The following is a 20,353-nucleotide window of genomic DNA, read 5'->3' on the forward strand; positions in this document are numbered from 1 at the left end:
GCATCTTATCACAGAAAAGCTCGAACTGTATGTAGAATATATCGGACGGTATCGATATCATTCTGTGTCGGTATTACATCCTAATCACCGTGATATCAGAGCGGAGGTGGGCCGCCCGGTACCCACGTTGGGTGGTATATGTAGATGATATGGTATACAAGAGGATCCCGGTATTGCCCCCTCCTCCCGGTGAATGGTCTCCTTCATTCATCAGCACCGGAGGAAGGACAGCGCCATGCCGGAGGAGTCCCATTCATCTCCTCCAGGGGGCGGGCTCCGCTCCATGTGACCAGCCAGGGGGAGGCGTGTCCTCCTCAGGGTGGGCGGGGCGGGTGCTGGTCGCTGTCCGGGGTGTTGAAGCTGATCGGGAATAGTAGGGATCGTACATTGCCCATCCCCCCTGACACTTCTCCCGTCTTTCCCTCGTCCTTCTTCCGCACTCATGTACTGCTAGACCGATGGATTAACCATGCCGGGCTCTCCGAACATCGCTCTCCTCCTCCTCCTCCTCCTCTCCGCCGCTTCCCATCATCAGGCTGACAGTACGGACACCAGATTCGGTGAGTGCTCTGTGCTGGGGGGACCTCTGACCCCAGCCGGGGGTCACATTATGGGAGGAGCTCCGGGGAGGAGGACATAGAGGGGCTACAATGTCACACTTCCTGTACAGGGGACACTCAGCACACACAATACACCCTCACTGACTGCTATCACAGCCCACCATGGGGCCACTACACCCACCATGGGGTCACTGCACCCACCATGGAGCCACTGCACCCACCATGGGGTCACTGCACCCACCATGGGGCCCCTACATCCACCATGGGGTCACTGCATCCCACCATGGGGCCACTACACCCACCATGGGGTCACTGCACCCACCATGGGGTCACTGCACCCACCATGGGGTCACTGCACCCACCATGGGGCCACTACACCCCACCATGGGGCCACTGCACCCACCATGGGGCCACTACACCCCACCATGGGGCCACTACACCCACCATGGGGTCACTGCACCCCACCATGGGGCCACTGCACCCACCATGGGGCCACTACACCCACCATGGGGCCACTACACCCACCATGGGGTCACTGCACCCACCCTGGGGCCACTACACCCACCATGGGGCACTACACCCACCATGGGGTCACTGCACCCCACCATGGGGCCACTGCACCCACCATGGGGCCACTATACCCACCATGGGGCCACTACACCCACCATGGGGTCACTGCACCCACCCTGGGGCCACTACACCCCACCATGGGTCCACTACACCCACCATGGGGCCACTACACCCCACCATGGGGCCACTACATCCCACCATGGGGCCACTACACCCACCATGGCGCCACTGCACCCACCATGGGGCCACTGCACCCACCATGGGGCCACTACACCCATCATGGGGCCACTGCACCCACCATGGGGCCACTACACCCACCATGGGGCCACTACATCCCACCATGGGGCCACTACATCCCACCATGGGGCACTACACCCACCCTGGGGTCACTGCACCCACCATGGGGCCACTACACCCACCATGGGGCACTACACCCACCCTGGGCCCCCACTACACCCACCATGGGCCCACTACACCCACCATGGGGTCACTGCACCTACCATGGGGCCCCTACATCCACCATGGGGCCACTACACCCCACCATGGGACCACTACATCCCACCATGGGGCCACTACACCCACCATGGGGCCACTATACCCCACCATGGGACCACTACACCCACCATGGGGCCACTACACCCACCATGGGGCCACTACATCCCTCCATGGGCCCACTACACCCACTATGGGCCCACTACACCCACCATGGGGCCACTACACCCACCATGGGGCCAGTAAACTTCGCCATGGGGCCACTACACCCACCATGGGGCCACTACACCCACCATGGGGCCACTACACCCACCATGGGGCCACTACACCCAACCATGGGGCCACTACACCCACCATGGGGCCACTACACCCACCCTGGGCCCACTACACCCACCATGGGGCCAGTAAACTTCACCATGGGGCCACTACACCCACCATGGGGCCACTACACCCACCATGGGGCACTACACCCACCATGGGCCCACTACACCCACCATGAGGCCACTACACCCATCATAGGGCCACTACACCCACCATGGGGCCACTACATCCCACCATGGGGCCACTAAACCCACCATGAGGCCACTACACCCACCATGGAGCCAGTAAACTTCACCATGGGGCCACTACATCCCACCATGGGGCCACTACACCCACCATGGGACCACTACACCCACCATGGAGCCAAAACACCCACCATGGGGCCACTACATCCCACCATGGGGCCACTAAACCCACCATGAGGCCACTACACCCACCATGGAGCCAGTAAACTTCACCATGGGGCCACTACATCCCACCATGGGGCCACTACACCCACCATGGGACCACTACACCCACCATGGAGCCAAAACACCCACCATGGGGCCACTACATCCCACAATGGGGCCACTAAACCCACCATGAGACCACTACACCCACGAGTCGGGTTTTATTTTATTTTGCTCAGAGTGCGGCTGTCCAGAGACAATTTTTGTTCCTGCTTTGCTAAGTGCATTGCCTGCACCTGAGTTGTCTGCAGCGGAGGATATTCATCTAGGTTCCCACCTGGAGCGGCTACTTCCTTTTCCCATGGGGCCACTACACCCACCATGGGGCCACTACACCCACCATGGGGCAACTACATCCCACCATGGGGCCACTTCACCCACCATGGGACCACTATACCCACCATGGAGCCAAAACACCAATCATGGGGCCATTACACTTCACCATGGGGCCACTACACTCCACCATGGGGCCACTACACTTCAATATTAAGTCACTGCACTCTGCCATGGGGCCACTACACCCTGCCATGGGGCCAGTACACCCTGCCATGGGGCCACTACACTCCACCATGGGGCCACTACACCCCATATACCACCAGGGACCCCCCCCCCCTCCTTCCTCTACACTTCATGGACCCTTTCCTCTGTCCCTTACCATCCTTACTACTATTATTATTATTATTATTATGAATCATGTATTAGGATGATTTTTATATTTCATTATAATATTATTATTAATTTATTAAAATATTATTATTATTTTTTATCATCAATAGTAATATATTATTATATTATTATAATGTTATTATTATCATCAAATAATATATAATAATTATTACCAATAACAATTTTTATATTATTATTATAATATAATTTTATCATCATTATTATTATTAGTTATATATTATTATTATATTATAATTTTATTATTTTTATTATTAGTTATATATTATCATTATATTATTATAATGTTAATATTATCTTTACTATTATTATTTTTTATCAATAAACATTTTATATTATTATTACTACTACTATCAATAGTAATATATTATTGTTATACTATTATAATGTTATCATCATTACTATTATTATCATCAGAATTATATATAATTATTATTACAAATAACTTTTTATATTATTTTTATTATATTATAATTGTTATTATCAATATTATTATTATTTTTAGTATTAGTAATATCAGCATCAATAATAATAAATGACTATTATTATTACTATTATTATTATGATACATATGGAGGGTCACATAGAGAAACAATGTGCTGTTTGGAACGGACGGTTCCTGAATGTGACAAATCATTGGTATAGTTCGGTCTTTATAACAGTTTTAGAATGGAGGAAATACTAATGTTAGTGTTCTAGAGGACAATTATTACTATTAATATTATAAATAATATATAATTATAATCAATATTAATATTATCGCTATTATTATCTGGAGGGTCACATAGACAAACACATCATGCGCTGCTTTGAACGTGACGGTTCCTGAGTGCATCGCCTCGTCGGTATAGATTGGTCTTTATTAACTGTTTCCATATGGAGGAAACTCTTAAAGTGATATTAAAGTATTTCTTTTTGTACTAAATGACAAGTCACTTCCACATTTCCTTTTTAACTTAATTGGCAGCATGAGGAGGAAGCTCAGAGGAGAAAAATGGTAAAAACAACAGCGAGAGTATGGAAGTTCTACTATTAGCAGCTAATTTAAAAAAATATTTTATTACCTCTTTAAATCCTATCTCAGGGCTGATCCCACACTGCAAGAGTCACATGCTCATTTCGATCTGGGGGGCAATCTTCTGCGCCCCTGGTTCAGTAGTAAGTGACGAAAAAGGTTCAGGAATCATTTCAACAAAGTTCCCAGAAGCTCAACAATAATTCCACAACCTGTCACCTAGAGCTGCACGATTAATCGCCAAGAATCGTTATCGCAATTTCTTTCCTCATTGCGATCTTGACAAAGGGTTTCCCAATCTTCCCGATCTTTGGTATGCAGAGAATTTTCTCTCTGCTCTCAGGCAAAAGTCTTTATTTTATCAGGTTAAAGGGTCACTAAAGGATTTTTTTTTTTAGCTAAATAGCTTCCTTTACCCTAATGCAGTCCTGGTTTCATGTCCTCATTGTTCGTGTTTGCTGTAATCCTGTTCTGCACACTTCCTGGTTGTCTGTTTCCTTATGAAAAAAGTACTGGGAGCTTTCTCTCTGTGGTCACTAATCAAGAAGGTGTGATTACTGTGTGTCTAAAACCTCCCAGAACCAATCAGTTTCATTTTAAAAACAAACACTGCCCTGTATTGGCTCTGTGTCTCTGTCCTTCACAGAAGCATGAAACTAGATGAAAAGCAAAACTGAAACTGCAGGCACATTATATGATTGATTTGTATCTATTCTTAATCATTTTTAAAATCAATCAGTTAACTATTATGTCTCTATACCCTGTAAACAGTCATTTCAGCCAAAACATTTTTTTCCTTTACAACTCCTTTAAGTAAATCCAGGGTCAGTGTAACTTCCTGTGTACTTAAAGCAGAGCTTCTGGCTCCTTCTGAAAAAATTAAAAGTCAACAGCTACAAATACTGTAGCTGCTGACCCTTAATATTAGGACACTTACCTGTCCACAAATCCAGCTGTGTCTGCACTCCAGCCAATTTTTCGGCTGTCGAGTGCTGCTGCCGCCATGTCCACTAAGAGAAACCGGCAGTGAGGCCTTCCAAACTGCACATGCACGAGCCACACTGTGCTTTGTAAATTGCCTGGTGACGGGGGAAGGAGGAGGGGGCACGGCGAGAACAGCAGGAAGTGGGAGCGGGTACCTGTCAAAAACAGGTAACTGCACTCCCCCCGAAAGGTGGCAAATGTGGCAGTGGAGGGGGGAAGGAGGCAAACAAGTGGAGCTTCCCCTCCCCTACACTGCAAAGGTTAAAGAGGAACTCCAGTCTGCTCACATCATTTGTAAGAAAAACATCTTTGCCATTCTGAAGCTTCCCTCTAACCACTTTGCATATTATTTTATATATACTGTGATTCTGTACTTGCCAAATATGCTGCAGAAATCTCCCTCCACTGAGTCTGGCTGCAGCCATTTTAACTGTGGGCAGCTGAAGCTGCTGCCTGCCTGGATTTACACAGACACACAGGGGCACACTGCCAGCTATGCAGCTTTCATTGGCCCTCTTATGACTCATCTCCCTTCCCTTCCTAGCAAACTCTCACAAGAGTGAGAGAGAGAGCTGTGCATGTCATAAACCCAGGCTTTTCACCAGACAAGAAACAGGAAGTGGGCTGTATACGGTATTTACTGGCAGAAAAAAATGTTTTACTATCCAAAGTTAAAACAACAGGGGCAGAAGATTTAATAGACAGAAAGTAAAAAAAAAAGACTGAAGGTCCACTTTAAATGCTGGTTTAGATCGTTGCCCGCATTCTCCACAAAAAAATAAAATAAATAAATGCTGGTTTAGACTAGGGGTGCCCCATGCCTTGGTCCGGTGGTCGCCAGTGCTTTAGGTTGAGGGTGGGCTGTTCTAGACAACATCCCTTTATGTCATGGGTCTTCAAACTACGGCCCTCCAGTTGTTCAGGAACTACAATTTCCATCATGCCCAGTCATGTCTGTGAATGTCAAAGTTTTACAATGCCTCATGGCTGAAGGGCCGTAGTTTGAGGATCCCTGCTTTATGTAATGGACATGAAAGGAGAAGCAGTGTTTGTAGTCCAAATCAGAAAAGAAGCCTGGTGTGACAGTGTTTCCCCTCACAAAGCAGTGAGTGAGTGTTGTTACTTTAGGACAGGAAGTGTGTTACTGGCAGGATCACCAGGGAAAAACAAGACCTAACAAAAATAAAACAAATGCAGCCACCACATCTAAGAACTGCTAAGCTTCAATATAGTACATTTTTGGAGGGTTTAGGTACTCTTTGGGCCACATGAAATTCTGTGTTCAGGGCACACATTACTAAAAGCATATGACTGTAAATAGCAGAATCTTTCAGTACAGCGTGCATCCTCCGTGTATTTCAGCCTGTCATCATTTCTGACAGGCAGCGGGGCTGGATGCCGCACCTGTGCCCCCCGGGGGCCTCAAATCACCGGGATTTGACGCTGACAGGCCAAACTAGTCTGGTCAGAATAAAATTAGTTTGATCCACTTTTGGGCAAGTTCCAGCAAATTGTAATTCAGCTTATTTGGAACACTTGTGATTCACTGAAAGCCAGTTTTCTGAGTATGTTAGAAGTAAATTGGTCAATGTTCCCTAAATGTTGGTACTGCCATGTTTTTTTTCTGAAATGTCTGTCAGTCAAGAGGTTCTGCAGTAGCTAGGATTAGCAGTTCTTCCATGGTGGGGTGGGGGGGTTCTCCTGATCCAACAATGAACCCTGGTGGCCCAGTTTGTTGCTTTCTGTCACTGCCTCCTGTGTTTTCTACAGCAGCTCTCTGCTCTACTTGAGAAATGATCCCTCAGAGATTCTAATTTTAAACGTGAAAAGAACTGCGCAGTGTCAGTGCTAACGATTTGGTGACAGAGTGGTGATGTTAATGGAGACACACATACCCAGTCTTATTTTCATGATAATCAGATTCCATACATTGGATTTAAAGCTATGTTTATGTTGTAAGGCTACCAGCCAGGAGTAAGAAGAGATTAGTTGTATGTGATATCATTATTTGCCATGGTAAGAGTCAGTAGTATTTCCTATTACCTCCTATATGATGGTGTTTATTAAAGGGGTTGAGTAACATTCATATGCTTTGAGGGATAACCTACATGTAATACACAATACTGAATTCATGTCTCTGCTGTCATTATAACTTTGCTATATGTTATGGTGGTGCTAGAATTTATTGTGTATTGTGTTTATTGGCTAACATTTTGCAAGAGAAGTCTGTATCTTGCGAGGTATGTTTAAAACAGTTACAAATATAACATTTGCATTAACTCAGTGGAAGCAGACATTTTTATAGAAAGGAAGAGCGTTTATGAGGGAGACACCCATCAGACTATGAGACTCTAAAATTGGATCCTTAGTAAGACGTTTTTCTTGAAATGTCAATGGTTTTTAGAGAATTGATTGTCTCAATATGGGAATAAAAAAGATATATATACATGCGCAACCTAAAGTCGCATTGCTCAGCGACTAATATAACACAAAATATTGAGTGTAAAGAAAAATGTTGAGTCCAAAAAAAGTTTTAAGAACAGAATCTAAAAACAAACAAACTACCAGTGTCTCAGCTCACGCCTGATCAGCTGGTGTGTAATGACGTCAGAGTCCTTAGCTCCACCCGACGCTGCGTTTCTCCGTACGAGGCTCCTTTCCCAGTGGACGTCTTGTACGGAGAAACGCAGCGTCGGGTGTTTGTTTTTAGATTCTGTTCTTAAAACTTTTTTTGGATGTCAGCAACCTTCTCATTTTAATAAAGGGCAAGTGTTTTTCATACTGCACCATGAAGTTTTTTCTCTTTTTTATCATACTCATTGCTTACTGAACGCCCCCTCTGCTGTCCTGAGAGGTGAAGGTGTATGTGCACTAAAAGATCCCAGTGATTCATCTGTGAAGTTCTGTGAAGACGACTGAAAGCTGTTTTCTGCTGGTGCATATCATGTGGCCCTTGCACCTCTCCTGAAGGTGCAAGAGAGCTTCAGCCCTCCTCTGGTCCTCCTCCAGACCCTTACTTTCTGCTTCCCAGTAGCAGCATAAGGAAAGGGGGGTGCACAGTGATGTAAGGGAGAGTGGGGGACTCAACTTACGATTGTGCAGTGTCTCTTGACATCTAATATATGAGGAGGGGATGCTCTGGACATCTAATCTTACAGATACAACCAGCCCTTTTGAGGGCAATCATAATGCTGATGCAGCCCATGGTGAAATTGAGTTTGACACCCCTGGCTTAGGGTAAAATTTGGAATTGTTGTGGTATATATTGTAGGGATCGACCAATATCGTTTTTTCAGGGCCGATGCAGATTTTTCGGCTGTCTTTCAGACCGATAGCCAATATCAGATGATATTGTATAGATTACATTTTTTTATATTTTTTTACAGTTCTTTAAAAAAATATTTAATCACTGTTATTGCTGTCACAAGAAATGTAAACATCCCTTGTGACAGTTAAGCCTCGTACACACGATCAGTCCATCCGATGAGAACGGTTGAAGGACCGTGGTCATCGGTTAACCGATGAAGCTGACTGATGGTCCGTCACGCCTACACACCATTAGTTAATTAACTGATCGTGTCAGAACGCGGACACCTAAACCACGTACGACGGCACTATAAAGGGGAAGTTCAAATCCAATGGCGCCAACCTTGGGGCTGCTTTAGATGAATTTGTGTTAGTAAAAGACGATTCACGCTTTTCTGTCTGTTACAGCGTGATAAATGTGCTATTTCCAAAACGAACGCTAGTTTTACAAGAACGAGCGCTCCCGTCCCCTCATTTAGTCTGAGCATGCGTGGATTTTTAACCGATGGTCGTGCGTACTAACGATCGGTTTTGACCTATCAGTTAGGCGTCCATCGGTTAAATTTTAAAGCAAGTTCCTATTTTTTGAACCGAAGGTTAAGGGCCCACACATGATCGGTTTTGACCGATGAAAGCGGTCCTTCAGACCATTGTCCTCTGGCTATCCTATCGTGTGTACAAGGCCTAATAGGCAGCACAGGTACTCTTTATGGAGAGATCAGAGGTCTATAAGAACCCAAACCCCTCCTCTGCACTTGAAAGTATTCAAAACGTCAAGATTAGCGTTTTTTGAATACTTTCTATTTTTCAAAACTGGCGCCTTTAGGATGCCAGTAATTCAGAAATGATGTCATGACATTGCTTTCGGGTTACTAGATCCGAGCCTATCTGCTTTTTTTTCGGGTCTTCGGCCAGCCAATGGACGTGTCAGCTGGTCCCTCAAGCCTTCCAGTGAGACAAGAGACCCGGGCGAAGCGGCGGAAGGCGCCATTCTAGCAGATTTATTTTCTTTCTTTGAAACTAATTGAGAGTTTCTTTGGCTTTGTGTTTGGGATCATTGTCTTGCTGAAATGTCCACCCTTGTTTCATCTTCATCATCCTTGTGGATGGCAGCAGAATTTTATCAAGAATGTCTTGGTACATTTTTCCATTCATCCTTACTTCAATGACATGAAGTTTACCAGTACTGTATGCTGAAAAATAGCCCCACACCATGATGTCCCCACCTCCAAACTTCACTGTTGGTAAGGGGGGGGGGGTTGGGGTAAGGGGCAGTGCCATTTGACCTCCAAACATGGTATGTATTATGGCATCCAAAGAGTTTTGAACCAGACCAGACTACATTCTCTTAGTATTTCTCAGGCGTGTCTAAAAGTTGTGCATCAAACTTTAAACAAGTTTTAACATGCATTTTCTTCACCAATGGAGTCATGCGTGGTGAGCATGCATACAGGCATGGTGGTTGAGTTACTGATAGATTTCAGCTGGTGTCTTGGCTTTCCATGCTTTTTTGCACCTCCTTTTCTTAAGATGTTCAATACCTTTTCCCTGTGTCATTCTATTTTATTACACATAACTTCATTTCTGAACTTATTTGTTTTGGTTTCTTTGTATGTATATATTGCATGGTTTGTTACCGAAATGTGGTAAAAATGTCATGTGAGTTGCAGCTTTAGAAATATATTTACCTATAAAAATGGTGACGTGTTTAATACTTATTTTACCCGTTGTATACTGTATGTGGTATTAAAACAGTATGTGGTGCTAACATTTTTTTTAAAAAGTTATGGAACATAATTTGTGAGGTGCATTACGATCTTATCAATGAATGTTACACACCTGTTCATAGCAAGTAATGCCGCGTACACGATTGGAAGTTTCGACAACAAAACCGTGGATTTTTTTCCGACGGAATGTTGGCTCAAACTTGTGTTGCATATACACGGTCACATAAATGTTGTCTGAAATTCCGAACGTCAAGAATGCGTTGATGTACAACACTACAACGAGCCGAAAAAAATTAAGTTCAATGATTCCGAGCATTCGACAAATTGATTTCCAGCATGCGTAGGATTTTCTGTGCGCCGGAATTGCATACAGACGATTGGAATTTCCGACAAGAATTGTCGGAAAATTTGAGAACCAGCTCCGACAAAAAGCTCACATCGAACATTTGTGTACGAAGAGTATCTTCCTAACTGAAGGGAGTCAAGTATATTGTGAGTATTGGCTACTACTACAACTGTCAAGAAACAAGATACACAAATTCCTTTCCTGATATAGGTTAAAGTCTGTATAGATATTTTTCTTTCTTCTAAACATTGTGAGAAATCTTCAAATGATGTGTAATATGCTATAACTCAGCCCTCAAAATTTACACTCGCCTGCTCGCATTTTGCAAATAAATTGTGAGGGCTGGCGAGTGTGGGCTGCCTGGCAGCAGTGGGGCCCGCAAGGAGAGGAGAGGAGCCGCCGCCGCCGCCGCCTGGTTGTTCAAAGCGCAGGGAACATAACAGCTTTCAATTCAATAGCTGTGTTCCCCACCGCAAGCCAAAATATACAGCCCCTCCCCCTTGTCGGGGCACTTTGATAGATCACCTATCCCAGGATTGGACGGGTGATCTGTCTATCAAAGTTTCCCGGATGGGGGGGAGGGGCTGTATATGACTATATATGAATTGAAAGCTGTTATGTTCCCTGCGCTTTGAACAACCAGGCGGCGGCGGCTCTGGCTCCTCTCTCTTACCCAGCACAGGTAGGCTGCTATGTGGGGGACTCTGGTTGTTATGTGGGGGACGCTGGCTGTAAAATGGGGACACTGGCTGCAATGGGGACTCTGGCTGCAATGGGAACATTTTGCTGCATTGGGGACATTTTACTGCATTGGGGACAATGGCTGCACTGGGGACATTTTGCTGCACTGGGGACACATGCTGCATTGGTAGACATGGGCAGGCTGCATTTTTGGGCACAGATAAAGTTGTTGTTAATATTTATTTTTATAACTTAATTCTGCATAAAACATTTAAGTGTAATTTCATGAGATTTATGAGGGTGTGTCTAGGGGCGGGATCAGGGGCCGGACATAGTAGGGGTTGGGCGGGGCAACTGGTGGCGAGTACGCCTTGAGGCCTGGCTAGTAGCTCAGGACTTGACATTTTGAGCCCTGCTATAACTACTTAATTACCGTTGTAAATTATCAGTACAATTTTCAGCGACAGTGTGTTCTGAATGTGCAATTTTAAAAGTGCAGTGGACTGTACTTGACATCCTTATGTCGGCTCTGGATATTGGGAACAGTCCACCTCTGGATTGTGGGGAAGAGCTGTTTGCAGGTGGAGTGGAGGATCAGGGTAGTATACAGCTTTCTCCTTTCCACTGGATAAAACGAACTGTTGACCTGTGCAGTGTGGGCAAAAATGGAAAAATGTGTTTTTGCCCAGAGTTGGGCTTTAAATATAGAAATAACAACCAACTCTGATTCATTTCAACGTGAGAAAAAAAAGCTTTTTTAAGTTATAATCGACCATGACACTTGATTTTTACAAGCAGTAAAAGGACCTGAATTGGCCTACTGGAACAAAACTAAAGCCCTCAACATTATCCAAATTGTCCAGTGGCACAACAGTTTAATAGTAGTTTGTGAGTCTATCCTAAATATACTGTAGACTTCAGGTATGTGTTTGGTAGACATTGGATAGTGTCAGAAGAGTATGTGAGCTCTTGAATAGGCAACAAATAAGAAGTGACAAGGTGAGTTTTATCTTACAATAAAAATGAGACTGTATTATCTGAGGCCTCGTACACATGACCGAGTTTCTCGGCAAAAACCAGCAAGAAACTTGCTGGGAGATATTTTTTTGCCGAGGAAACCGGTCGTGTGTACATTTTCGTCGAGGAAACTGTCGAGAACCTCGTCGAGCCAAAAAGAGAGCAAGTTCTCTATTTCCTCAACGGGAGTCTGATTTGGCTCGTCGAGATCCTCGACGGGCTGGTTTTCGATGAGAAACTCGAACGTCTGTATGCTAAGAAACCCGCGCTTGCTCAGATTAAAGTATGGGACGAGAGTAAAAGTAGCATTTGTAATGGAGATAACACATTTTTAAAGCTGTAACAGACTGAAAAGTGCAAATCGTCTCTTGCCAAACTTTTACTTAACACGCAGCCCCAGGAGTTGTGCCAGTGGAATCGAACTTCCCCTGCCGTTGTATGTGTTGTATGTCACCGCGTTTGAGAATGAGGAGATTTTGGCTTGACAGTGTGTACGCAAAGCAAGCTTGTAGCAAGCTTGTCGCAAGCCTCGTACACACGACCGAGAAACTCGACAAGCCTAACAAGGAACTCGACGAGGAACTCGATGTGTTTCGCCCGTCGAGTTTCTTGGTCGTGTGTACGAGGCCTGAGAGACAATAGACACATATATTGTTCAGTGGCTGGACAGTATATAAGCAGCTTGGTTGGGCTGCAGAATAAGAGGGAGAGATAAGGCAGTTTTTTTTATAGAAATGGCAGTATATTATTTGAGAACCAAATACCAGAAAGTCCAGTTTAGCGATTAACTACTTTTATGACAAACATGTAGCTTCTCCAAGAACTTAAAAACTGTCTCATAAACCATAACACTGGCACCTCCAGGGGCCTGCACACACATTTGGTTTATTTTTAGTGTGCCCCAGGCACAAAAATCAGGGCTTGGATCTCTGACCCACACTGTTCCACTCTTCAAGCCATCCTACTGGCAAGAACAGCCTTACGTTATGCCTATTTGCCAATAGGGATGCGTGGGGACACAAAGGGATAATGCAGAATGTGATCATTCACTTTGTTTTTAAATATTGCATTTGTAAAATACACGTTTAGCTTACCCTGTTGTTAGAGGTATTTACTGTACATATATAGCGCCAACCATTTACATATTTCCCTGCCCTCAATGAGCTTACAATCTAAGGTCTACTTCACATATGTATTCTAGGGCCAAATTAGACTAGAACAAATTAACTTGCATCATGGAGTGTGGGAGGAAGCCTATGCAAGCACAGGGAGTATATGCAAACTCAAAGTAGGTAGTGTCCTGGTTTGGATTCAAACCAAGGAGGATCCTTGTACTACAAGGCAGGAGTGCTAACCACTAAGCCACTGTGCTGCCTTTATGAAACCATTAGGAGAAGTAGGCTTTGTCAATAGCAATAGCTGCAGTGCCATTTGCAAGCTAGCAAACTCAAGAGGCTTTAAAATTTGGTTGAATAACAATACATAGCAATTGATCAGGTTATAACTTTGATTAACCTCAATACATTTAACTGAAATACATTTACATCTAGGCGACTTGATTATTTAACTACTTCAGTTTTCACTGCTTTGTGGATCAATTGGCCTCAAAAATATTTCAAAATCTTTAGTGAGTAGAATCTGGTGCTGTATTTCACAGTAAATTTGCTGTCCTTGGCCCAGTGATTCTCTATCTCAACCATCAGTCCTTATGTTTTATTTGGTAACCTTGTTTATTTCCTACAATCTACTAGCTTTGCTAAGCTGAAACTACTTGGTTATATAATAGAGTTTATTTTTTATGGAACAAAACTTTGAATAGTTCAATGGAATGTCTATTTTATTCAATATTGTTATTGCTTTTCACAAGCTAAATGCAACATGTTACTAAGGTCTTAAAGTCTAAAGTTATTGTGTACAAATTGAAACATTACAGAGTTATAGTTACTTATAGTAGTAAATATAAAGAAAGAAACTAACAGTTACCATAAATTGGATAAGGCTACAAACAATGAATATCAATTAGGACGTGTAGAGTAGAGGGAAATTAGTTATTACTAGGGTTGCACCGATACTACTTTTTTTCCAAGTACCTATCCTTTTTTTCCAAGTCCTCGCCGATACCGATTGCTGATACTTTTTTTATTGTCATGTGACAGTAGCACTAATATGCAGCACTGATTGGTGGCACTGATGAGGTGTGGACTGTGCCAGTATTTTTTTTTCATTTTTTTACAATTTATTTTTTTATTATTTTTTACATTTTATATATATATATATTTTCGGGGGGGGGGGGGGGTAGGTGGATGGAGTCAGTGTTTTTTATAATTTTTTTAAATTATTTTTACAATTTTATTTTTAAATATTTATTACAATGTTTCCTTTTTTTTATCAACCCTGTTGGGTGGGAGAGGGGGCTTTGGTGAGATGTCAAGGGTCTAAACCAGTGGTTCTCAACCTGGGGTCGGGACCCCCTCGGGGGTCAAATGACGATTTGCCTGGGGTCCCTGTATCCTGGGCTGTTCCTGAAGCCCGCACTGCTCTACCAGCCTTTTCGCAGCTGCCCAGCAGGGCTGTCCCTGGAGCACGCGGCCGCCCACTTAGCCTCATCGCAGCCGCCCATTAAGTTCATGGCATGGCTGGGGGGCAGAGACTAGAGGTCAGCTGACTGGTGAGCAATGTGAAGTGGGAGGGGCTGGAGGAGACCCTATCTCCTGATTTCGGCATAGGTGTCACTGCTACGAGACACCACAAAGTCAGAGACACAGTGAGTAACACTACCTGTGATTATAGTTGACATTAAAAGCCCCCATCAGCAGATGACCTTGATTAAGAGCACCAAAGTTGGTTGATGAGAACCCTCTGCTGCACTGCCACTCATCCCATTCCTCCCACTCCCCACCAAAGAGTAAGAGAATGAATAAAAAATAAAGAATACATGAAAAGAAGGGAGAAACAAAGAAAAAGGGAGATAAAGAATAAGAGAACAAGAAATACGGCTCGAGAGCGAGGGATGGGGGGGAAAAAAACAAGAAATTAGGATAGAGAGATAAAAGGGAAAAAAAGGAGAACAAAGAGAGTTACTTGGGCAACTTCGGTTTATAACTTTAAGGAAAAACTGCTCAACTGTGCCCACAGCTACAGAAGTGAAGCTTTGTACAGTAAATATTTTTCATTTTTAAAAATTGTGCCCAAACACATATATAAGCTTCTCTGAGCTTCGCCCGTATATCAAGTCACAATAGACAACTGCTGTCCCTCTGTTGGCTTTGAGGAGGTAAGAGGCAGGGTCAGAGGAATATAAGTAAAGAAAAGCCGGCACTCCGGTGTATACTCTGCAATCTCCACAAGATTGCAGAGTATACACTCCAGGAGTGGAAAATGGTAGCCAGGGTGACCAGGCAGCGTCGGGACAGGAAGCAGCACATGTGGATCGATGGGGCACATGTGAGGACAGGAAGTGATGAAACAGGATGTGATGTCAAGGGGGTGCCAACATGTTTCAAAGCCAATGCCTCTTTTTCAAGCCAGCTGGATACCACACTCCAATCCTTGCAGTAGCAGTTCTATCTTCTGATGCCTCCTCCTCCCCAATGCATCATTGACTGCAATGCATAGGATCATCCGCACACTGTAAGTTGTCAGTTATTGTGTGCTGTATCCTCACCTTTCTGCACTTAGATTGATGCCTTCTTGCTGTCTCTAAGCCACTGCAGGTGCCATCCAGACCATATCCAGTGTATCCTTTGTGATGATTTCCTTGGTGTCTTCCCCAGCTGGGAATCCTTTGGAGAACCATGATAAGCACAGTTTGTCTTTCTTTTTGTGAGTTGCTAATTGTCTTCCTTTAAAGTGGTAGTAAAGTCTTTTCTGCTATTTTTACCTACGGGTAAGCTTATAATAAAGCTTACTTGAAGGAAAAATGAATATGTCCTAAACTTACACCATTTAGGAGATATTCCACGGAGCAGCAGCCAGTGCATGCACTCCTTCAGAGGTCTGTGCCAAAAAACTTGATTTCTGTGAGCATGCACAGGAGTAACATTATTGCGGCTCGGACAGTCAGGCAGCCAGAGACTGCAAACCCCGGAAGGAAGACCAGGTGAAGATGGAAGCCCTGTCAGCAGTGACAGTGCACCCCTTGAGGGCTTCGTCTTTAAGCGGAGCTCCACCCTAAAGTGGAACTTCCGCTCATCGGATCCCTCCCCCCTCCAGTGTCACATTTGGCACCTTTCAGGGGGAGGGGGGTGCAGATACCTATCTAAGACAGGTATTTTCACCCACTTCTGGCCACACAGTCTGCGGGTAGACTGCGGGCAGAACGTCAGATCCCGCCCCCCCCCCCCCGTTGTGTTTTGGGAAACACGGCTCCCAGAACATAACGGGGACCAGTAAGCACGGCGCAGCGTGACTCGCGCATGCACCGTAGAAAACCGGGCAGTGAAGCCTCAATGCTTCACTTCCTGGTTCCCTCACCGAGAATGGCGGTGGGGGCAGCAGAGTGATGAGCGATTGCTCGTTTTCTGCTGCCAACGTCGCTGGACTCCAGGACAAGTAAGTGTCCTAATATCAAAAGTCAGCAGCTGCAGTATTTGTAGCTGCTAGCTTTTAATATTTTTTGTGCGGCGGAGCTCCGCTTTAAGGTAAGTCTCTGATAATGTGCTAGTATGCAATGCATACTAACACATTATAACATTGCCTTGCGGGGTTATTTTTATTTTTTAACAAGCTTTACTACCGCTTTAATAAATGTTTACACACCCACTACGCTTAGTCTGCGCACTTTGCTCTTTTTGTCTGTTTGCCGCTTAGAGACCTCTTCAGTCTCTCAGAAGTGCTGCGTTAAGTGTGCTGTATTGGATTTGTTAGCGGTTCATATAGCCATAGGATTTATCCTGAGCATTTGGATCACACTATACTTTCCATCAATGTAGTTTGTCTCAGCGCAGGCTGCACCCATCGCGACATATTGACAAATTTTATCCTAAGGATTCATGACTATGTGTTTGCATGAACTCAAGGGTGGCTCAATAGGATCCTTTAAAGATTTACCCTGAAAGGAAGAGCTTAACTCAGGCCAAGTGGTCCATCGGAATTTTTAGAGGGGATCACTGCAATAATGAAAAGGCGGTATATAAAGTAATTTATCACATCAACAGTAGGAATCAAGAAAACAATCTTAAAGTTTTACTAACACTATAATATTTACCTAACACAATATAAATACACGTGAAAATAGCAGTTTTTAGTGCAGAGTGCAACGTTCAGGTGTGCGCTATGTACAGAGTGCAGGGTTTAGGGGCATTTATACTTTATCCTACCTGGTCCAACTCTAGTACCTCCCTGTTTAGCGGCTCTGCCTCTCCTTGCAGGGAAATCATTCTTTCTCTCTGGAAATCTGTCCCCGCCGTGCCCCATCATGAGGGATCTGTTACATCCGGGAGCTTCTGAAAGAAAAGATTTTTCTTGTAAACAAAGAAGGCTTCTTTGTTTACAAGTGACAGCAGGGAATGGGCGTGGAGGGCCAGAGCCGGAGTTGGTGGAATGGAGGACACGTACTGTCTGCAAAACTGGATGCAAGGGCCACATGATAAGGTCTTGCGGGCTGGATTTGGCCGCAGGCCTTGTGTTTGACATATGTGGCTTAGTGAATGAGGGGAGGTTGTGCTGACTTCAATCATCTAATCACGTGCAAGCAAAAATCTATTTCTTTCTATTTTCTTTGGATGTGTTTGGGTATGCTGTGCAAAGATAATTTTAACTTAGTTTCACCTCATTCACTTAGAGAAGTAATCATTCGCTTTGAGGCCTCATGCACACGGGAGCCGTATAAAGTAAAATCTGGGTGTATGTCCCTGCCCCGGAGTCACAGGTGCTACTTACAGCCACCCATAGAAATCAATGGCTGTACATGGTTGTATGCAGGTATATGCTGGTACTTGTGTAAACACATATAGCTAGATTCAGTAAGAGTTAGGTCGGCGTATCAGTAGATACGCCGACCTAACTCAGAATCTGCGCCGACCTATGTTTAAGTGTATTCTCAAGCAGAGATACGCTTAAACATATCTAAGATACAATGGCTTGCGCCATCCTATCTTAGGTTGCAATATTTCGGCTGGCCGCTAGGTGGCGCTTCCATTGCGGTCGGCGTAGAATATGTAAATCAGTAGATACGCCTATTCACGAACGTATGCCCGGCCGCCTCAGTACATTTACGCCGTTTACGTAAGAGATAGGCCGCCTAAAGTTAAAGATGCCCCCTAGGTGGCGTAGCCAATGTTAAAGTATGGCCGCCGTTCCCGCTTCGAAATTCGAAAATTTTACGTCGTTTGCGTAAGTCGTCCGTGAATAGGGATTCACGTCGTTTACGTCCACGTCGAAATCAATAGGCCCGTGCGGCGGACTTAGCCGCAATGCACACTGGGAAATGTAGGCGCCCGGCGCATGCGCGGTTAAAAAAAAACGTCAATCACGTCGGGTCAAGCCTCATTATCATAAAACACGACCCCTCAGACAAATTTGAATTAGGCGCCCTTACGCCCGCCCGCTTTAGGCTACGACGCCGTAACTTAGCAGGCAAGTACATTGTAAATCATGTACTTGCCTCGCTAACTTACGGCGGCGTAGCTTAAATGCCTTAATCTAGCTAACAGAATCCAATCCAGAAAGGATGGGGGATCTGGCTGTGTGCTCATTGCTGCCTATAATTGTGTGTGTGCTCGTTATACTCTCCATATTCTAGGATTTGGTCAGCTGCTGTCACTATGGAAATGTCTGAATGGAGAGATGCTTTGTCTGTCCAAAGCTAATTAAATGTAGCAGAAACCCCTAAGCAGGTGGGGAAGAAGGAGGAAGGTAACGACACGCATTATGTAAACTGATTAGAAGTCGTGATGTTTTTCTTTTCTGACGCTAATGCGTGACTTTATTGATATGTAGAGAGGTTTCCAAAACAAAGTTCTCAGGTTTTCAAACACTACTGCAAAATCAGGAGATTGGATTATGATGGGATCTTGTGTGCTTTTATATTCATTATTTGCTTCTGTCAATATGTATATCAGGTTTAGACCATCCGGCAGATATCCCGACAGTTAATTGGCTTTCCTGGCACCTTGATGGGGGAAGGTATAATGACAAAAGGGGGGGTCTAGCTATATATTTTTTTTACCACATTTACAAAGAATATAATAGCACTCTGAGTACTTAAAGTGGAACTTTATTAAAATTTAAATAACATATGAATTTGAAAGGCACATGTTCTACTATTCCTGAAGACACGGCCAGAGGAATCATAGTGCATGGCGGAGAGCAGGTACTTGACTAGATAACTACAGTGACCAGCAACGTACTGGAGTTTTAACACACAGACTGCAGGAAAAGCAAGTATAGAGCATCTTCTTTTACAGGTTGGGCTAACTTTAGGGTAGTGATGGGTTTACTCAGGGGCGGACTGACAACTCATGGGGCCCCCGGGCAATAGGAGATTATGGGGCCCCCGGGCAATAGGAGATTATGGGGCCCCTGGGCAATAGGAGATTATGGGGCCCCCAGGCAGTAGATTATGGGACCACACAGTATACACACACATACAATATACATACACAGTATACACACACAGACACACAATATAGACACACAGTATACATACACACAGAATACACATACACACACTGAAAAGTAGGGGTGCAATGGATCAAAAAACGTGCGGTTCGGATCGTTTCTCGGATCAGAGTCACGGATCGGATAATTTTTCGGATCAGCATAAAAAAAAAAAATGACGTAACGTGGCTCAAGCACTTTCAACATGTGTTTAAAGCCCTCAACCGAATATGGCCTCATGTCTGCACCTATGAATACACCGATAGCGTTTGTGATGGCTTTTGTGATTGTGCAACAAGGGGCTGCCTAAATGCTGCGGTGATAAGTAGGGTTGTCCCGATACCACTTTCTTAGGACCGAGTACAAGTACCGATACTTTTTTTCAAGTACTCGCTGATACCGAATACCGATACTTTTTTTTAAATGTGTCCCCAAATGCAGCCATGTCCCCCCACAGATGCAGCCATGTCCCCCCATATATGCAGCCATGTCCCCCCCATATCCAGCCATGTCCCCCCCATATCCAGCCATGTCCCCCCCATATCCAGCCATGTCCCCCCCATATCCAGCCATGTCCCCCCCCATATGCAGCCATGTCCCCC

At 44.7% G+C, this 20,353-nt stretch overlaps 1 protein-coding gene across 1 annotated transcript in view; it reads left to right on the forward strand.

Annotated features, from left to right (window-relative positions):
* The first annotated feature begins 329 nt into the window (after positions 1-329).
* The window catches only part of PTPRN2 (protein tyrosine phosphatase receptor type N2), a 1,169,469-nt gene continuing 1,149,445 nt past the window's right edge, over positions 330-20,353 (forward strand). The window contains exon 1 of the mRNA XM_040352695.1: positions 330-560. Within this exon, the coding sequence (XP_040208629.1) occupies positions 470-560 (91 nt within the window). The 5' untranslated portion in view covers positions 330-469. The remainder of the gene's footprint in view (positions 561-20,353) is intronic.

This window comes from Rana temporaria, chromosome 5 (assembly GCF_905171775.1).
Source record: "Rana temporaria chromosome 5, aRanTem1.1, whole genome shotgun sequence".
Lineage (NCBI taxonomy): Eukaryota > Metazoa > Chordata > Amphibia > Anura > Ranidae > Rana > Rana temporaria.